Source organism: Canis lupus, chromosome 25 (genome assembly GCF_003254725.2).
Source record: "Canis lupus dingo isolate Sandy chromosome 25, ASM325472v2, whole genome shotgun sequence".
Lineage (NCBI taxonomy): Eukaryota > Metazoa > Chordata > Mammalia > Carnivora > Canidae > Canis > Canis lupus.
In genome coordinates this window covers 23,949,277-23,955,276 of record NC_064267.1, presented here as the reverse complement: position 1 = coordinate 23,955,276, position 6,000 = coordinate 23,949,277, and the positions used below count along the sequence as shown (strand labels likewise).

General features: G+C 46.1%; 1 protein-coding gene across 1 annotated transcript; it reads left to right on the top strand.

Moving 5' to 3' along the window:
- The first annotated feature begins 1,063 nt into the window (after nt 1-1,063).
- Nucleotides 1,064-3,710, top strand: HMGB2 (high mobility group box 2). The gene is made up of 5 exons (XM_025462866.3): nt 1,064-1,231; nt 1,772-1,940; nt 2,204-2,349; nt 2,430-2,604; nt 3,167-3,710. The coding sequence occupies exons 2-5, from the start codon at nt 1,791-1,793 to the stop codon at nt 3,326-3,328; spliced, it is 633 nt and encodes a 210-aa protein (XP_025318651.1). The 5' UTR covers nt 1,064-1,231; nt 1,772-1,790; the 3' UTR covers nt 3,329-3,710.
- Nucleotides 3,711-6,000: the final 2,290 nt, after the last annotated feature.

The following is a 6,000-nucleotide window of genomic DNA, read 5'->3' as shown; positions in this document are numbered from 1 at the left end:
CACGCACCGGCTAATACAAGCAGTGGGCGGGGGGGCGGAGAGCATTCACTGCTTTTATGAGGGTCTCAGAAGGATCTTTGAATTTAAAAAGTTCTTACATTATCATAAATGAGGGACGGGAGACGAGAGCCAGAGGTGGACGGTGGCCAGGACCCCGAATCCTCCGCTGCGCTGGTGCGGGCGGGCCCAGGCCTGCCTCCCGCCCCGCACAGGGGGCGGGGCCAGGGAGACCGTGCCCCCTGCCCCGCCCCTCCGGGAACCCCAGGGCGCCCCTGTTTACCTCCGGGTATCCGACACCCGAGACAAAGGGGGAAGGGAGGGAGGGGCCTTCTGGGGGAAACTCCACGGCGGGAAACGCCTGACTGGAAGATCGTTTTGTAACCCCCACGAGAGGCGGGAACAGCCGCCCTCCCGCGCCCCCCGCGCCCCCTCCCAGGTTCCCCGCACCTCTGGCCTTACTGGGGTTCTATCCCAGCCTCGGCGACAACGGGCGGAGCTGGGCAGTCGGCCATCCAGGCAAGCTCCTCAGCCCCTCTCCATTCGTGACTCTCTGGACGGGACCAAGGCGACTCTGCGGGGTCGCACGGCAGAGGGACTGCGGCCCCAGGAGGAGACAACGCTGCGGGGCCGAGGAGAGCCAGGACCTGGTCAGTGGTCGGGAAACGGGTACGGCGGGCTGCTCGTTACCTCAGTACCGGGAAACCGTGCCGCCGCCGGCCCCTCGAGAACCACCCTGTTTCCCCGACTTGGTATTTTTAAATCTGGCGGGGCTTTCCCTTGCAGGCCAGCCACTCCCCCCGTTTACCGCCCCAGCCAGTCACCGTCAGGCCCGCCATTTTTCAAACCCTTTTCCCGCCGCCAATCAGGATCGAGCAGTACATTCCTCTCCTGACCGGTTCTAACGGGTCTGGGAGTTAACGACCTGGGCGACCCACCGAACCTGCTAGGCTGGGGCTGGAGGGGCGGGCCTGGTGAGACACCGACCAATCGGAGGCCTCCCTGGCGACAGGGTGGGGCCTGCGGGAGTTTGAATAATCACCAGAACCAATCAGAGGGGCGGGGGTGTGGCCTGTGGCCCGGCTCGTCAAGTTGCCGTGGCGCGGAGAACTCTGCAAAACAAGAGGCAGAGGATTGCGTTAGCGATAAACCAGTTCACGCCGGAGCCCTGGGAAGGAAGCGTCTCTGCTGGCTCCGGCCTCTCCGCGGGACTCTGAGGAAAAGCCGCCACCAGGCAAGAACCCCGTTTAGCCCCTTCGTGTTCGTGGGCCTGCCGCTTTCCCTTTCCCCATAGCCTTTTAGCCGGGCCGGGCACTGCGGCTCTCGGGGTTCGAGCCGGGGAGCGGAGTCTGAGGGGAGGGCCGGGGAGGGCCGGGGGCTGTGGAGGGCGGGAAGCGGCGTCCGGGCCCGGCTTCAGTCGTTTTTTTGAACGTCGGTCGCGAGGCGACAACTCTTTGAGTCGGGCTGGCGAGGTGGAAGCCGGGAAGACGTTTCTGTCAGGAAACGGGCCTCGACGGCGCCCCCGGCGTTCCTGCCTCAGCCCGGGCCTGGGCGGGCGGCGGCGCTCCGGGGCCTCCGGAGAGACGTGGTGGCCGCGCGTGAGGCGGGCGGGCGGGCGGGCGCCGGGAGGAGGGCGTGTGCGCGCAGGCGGCCGCCGGGCGGGCTGGTGGGGGAGCCGCGGCGCCGGTCGCCTTCCTCGCGAGAGGGGGCGGGCGCGTATTTGGGCGGGAAGCGGGGCCCCGCGGGCGTCCGCCCACCGCTCCTCTCCCACCAGGCCGACGCCGCCCGGCACCATGGGTAAAGGAGACCCCAACAAGCCGCGGGGCAAGATGTCCTCGTACGCCTTCTTCGTGCAGACCTGCCGGGAAGAGCACAAGAAGAAGCACCCGGACTCTTCGGTCAATTTCGCTGAATTCTCCAAGAAATGTTCGGAGAGATGGAAGGTGAGAGCGGAATTCGGGCAGCGCTGAGGGCTTTTCGGATGTGTTTTTCTGGGGCCAGGACCTTAAACACGGAGGTGACTTGTAACCTACCGCGGTGGTGATTCGCCCAGATATTTTGAGTTTGGGGCAGACTACCTGAGGTTTTCGTTTACTTCCAAGACTGCAAAAAGTAAAATGCGGCCCGAAAGGAAGACCTTGATCCCGTTTGGGTGCCTGTGGCTCACATTGCTTACGTACTTTAATACCGCCTCTCATGTCCACAGACCATGTCTGCAAAGGAAAAGTCGAAATTTGAAGATATGGCAAAAAGTGACAAAGCTCGCTATGACAGGGAGATGAAAAATTATGTTCCTCCCAAAGGTGACAAGAAAGGAAAGAAGAAAGATCCCAATGCTCCTAAAAGGCCTCCGTAAGTTCGTCTTCAGATGGGTCAGATTGCCCCTTAATTTTCCATTTAGTTTGTTAACACTGTCGCTGGCTTCTTTTCAGGTCTGCTTTCTTCCTGTTTTGCTCTGAACATCGCCCAAAGATCAAAAGTGAACACCCTGGTTTATCCATCGGGGACACTGCAAAAAAGCTGGGTGAAATGTGGTCTGAACAGTCAGCCAAAGATAAACAACCATATGAACAGAAAGCAGCTAAGCTAAAGGAGAAATATGAAAAGGTACGTTGTCTTCCCTTTTTAAAGCCAAGGTTAAAATGAGACATATTTTCTGAAAAAGACTGTTAGATAATAGGTATCAGCTATGGAGTTAAGTTTAATCTTGTCCTTATGGTTGTCAGCTGTATTTGGAGAGTCTAGTGAAAATTGTACGTTATAAGCTCATTGAAACTTACCTTTGTTTTGACTGAAAGCAGTGTTTGTAGCATTGGTAGATTCCTACATAGACTCTTACAGTTCTGGGTCTGTTACTTTTCAGAAAGGGAAGGCCAAATATTTTGTATTCTGTAAATATATTTAAGAAGTGGAGGGGAGTAGATAATGTGAGATAATTGGACATTGATAGTGAAAGTTCTGACATCTACTACAGCCCCATCATTTTATACCATTGACTTTTTAAAGCTGGAGGGAATAAATGCTCTCAAAACTTGAGTTAGATTCTGCATACCTTTTTAGACAGTCATCAGGGTTATTGGTCAATGATCTTAGATTGTTTACAACTTAGTGGTTTTCACAGTTGAGTAATGACACCGGATGCTGATTTTATTTTTCAACAATATTTCAGGATATTGCTGCATATCGCGCCAAGGGCAAAAGTGAAGCGGGAAAGAAGGGCCCTGGCAGGCCAACGGGTTCAAAGAAGAAGAATGAACCAGAGGATGAGGAGGAAGAGGAAGAGGAGGAAGAAGATGAAGATGATGAGGAAGAGGAGGAAGATGAGGAATAAATGGCTATCTTGTAATATGTGTGGAGTGTGCGTGTGTGCTCAGGCAATTGTTTTGCTAAGAATGTGAATTCAAGTGCAGCTCAATATTAGCTTCAGTATAAAAACTGTACAGATTTTTGTATAGCTGATAAGATTCTTTGTAGAGAAAATACTTTTTTAAAAATGCAGGTTGTAGCTTTTTGAGGGGCTACTACATACAGTTAGATTTTAAAGCTTCTGATGTTGAATGTTTCTAAATATTTAATGGTTTTCTTAATTTCTTGACTTGTGTATTGTAGCACAGCAGACTTGTAGGAATTAGTATCAATAGTAAATTTTGGGTTTTTTAGAATGTTGCATTTTGTTTTTTAAAAAAAATTTTGTAATAAAATTATGTATATTATTTCTTTTGTCTTTGTCTTGATATGCTAGGTTAGTTTTCACCCTAAAAATTCTTAGAGTCTGGAGCCATGTCAAGATTTTCTTGTTAATTTCTGCCTAATAGTTCTTAGAGTTGATTGAGTAAAATGTTTGGTTAAAAGTAAAACATGCCCTTATTCTAATTTACAAAGTGTTCTTTAAAAAATAGACCTGGAATTGAATGAACCTCTACAATTGGTGCAGTTTTACAAAGTGAGTAACTTTTTTTTCTTGACATTGCTATTGATTTATTACTAACTTGTCCGTTGGTTTTTTTGTTTTTTTTTTAAACTGACACTATTTTTTGGGAAACTGTCTTTAATAAAAGGCAGAGGAGCTAAAACAAGTACATAACCTAAAAAAAAAACTTAAAAATATCATTAGTAACAGGTTAAATTTTCTGTTGATTGTGAATTAGTTCAAGGTGAATACTAGAATGCATTTTGAGTTAAATCTTTAAAAATGTAGCATTGTTATTAAACTTTAGAATTTTGGATAACCTTAAAGCATTTGAGGTAGTTATTATGGTCTGCCATGACTAAATTTCACTAGGATTTATATTTACTGGGTAAATCATTATTTGAGAAATGCTCCATTGAAGGAGCAATTGCTCCTCTTTGAATTAAGATTACTATTTTGAAGTTATCAGAGGCTTCTAGTGAAAATCGACCTCTGTTGGCCAAGTGATGACAGAACAAATCTATTTGTTGATTGTTTTATACTTAAACTTGATCTGATAATCCTGATTACCTATCAAATTTTAAAATAGTCTTAAACAACCATGGCAGTTTGTTGTCTGTCTTATGCCATATTGGGGTAAGTATGGTTAACTGGGAGTGAGTCAGGTATTAGCATGATTACCAGAATAAAGAATCAAAATCTGCAGACCTCTGATTGCCCTCCTAATCCTATCCCAGTAGTTGCACATTTAAATATGGAGTGTTGCTGATCAAAATGAAAATTTTATTTTAAAAAAAAATTTCTAGTGTTAAGTGGCTGAATAGCGCGAAAAAATTAGGGTAATATGTTTTAGAGACAACCTTGGTCTGAATAACAGTTTCCCAGCTCTATATAAATACTAGCTTTATGAACTTTGATCTTACAGCTTCCCATTTGTAATACAGGGTCAGTACGTGCTTCACAGCTTTTCCATGTTAAAGGAGAATTACAGCTATCCAAAATTGGTGCATAAAGGGATGTTAACTAAGAGTTAGTAAAATTGAAATAGGGCAAAAGTGTTGTTTCCTTAAGGATTTCTAAATCTCGTAAGTTAGACCCCATGAGGCAGACCTATCAGATTTCTTGTCATCTTTTGGGGAGTTTTTGTGATTGCTTAAAATGTTCTTTGTATAGAGCATAACACATCTAAGCTGTGAGAATGACTCATTTCTTTTAATTAAGAACTGCTCTAGAATAAGTTGAGGATTTAGAGTGAATCATCCCATTTAATATTTTCTAAGTGTGGATCAAAATTCAAATCCTTCTGAAAAATTGTATCAGTAAAATTTTAAGACCAGGTAACTTTTCAAGGATTGGGTTCTGTTGGAAAGCACTGAAATGGGAATAAGAATTAGTTTCCAGGGATCCCTGGGTGGTGCAGCGGTTTGGCGCCTGCCTTTGGCCCAGGGCGCGATCCTGGAGACCTGGGATCGAATCCCACGTTGGGCTCCCGGTGCATGGACCCTGCTTCTCTCTCTGCCTGTGTCTCTGCCTCTCTCTCTCTCTCTGTGACTATCATAAATAAATAAAAATTTAAAAAAAAATTAGTTTCCACCCCAGACCAGCTAGTACATGGAGGTGTTATAAGAACTCTTACTTTAAGAAATAACACATCTTAGTAATATAAAATGTAAAAGAGCTATGTAGTAGATGGTCTATATACTTGATTCCCAACTGCCTGGTTCTCCTAGGAGGCAACCACAATAATTTAGCCTTCAAGAGAGACTTAAGCTTAATATATATATATACACACAACGATCATACATTTTATATGTATTGATTGCTCTTCCCCTTATTCCTATTTTAGAGAATGTTCGATCAGTACTGTACAAAATACTGACACATTTCAATGGCTGCATAGTATCCCATTGGATCGTAATTAGCTCCCTAAAAGTTGTCATTTTTTTTTATGAATAGTATTGCCATGAATATCCTTGTTTGTGATTTCCAAAAAGTCTCTAAAATTTTTTTGTACATTTTAAGATTTGATGATTGTAACTGCTAGAACCTGTACAGTTGACCCTTGGAACAACATGGGAGTTAATGGACACCAA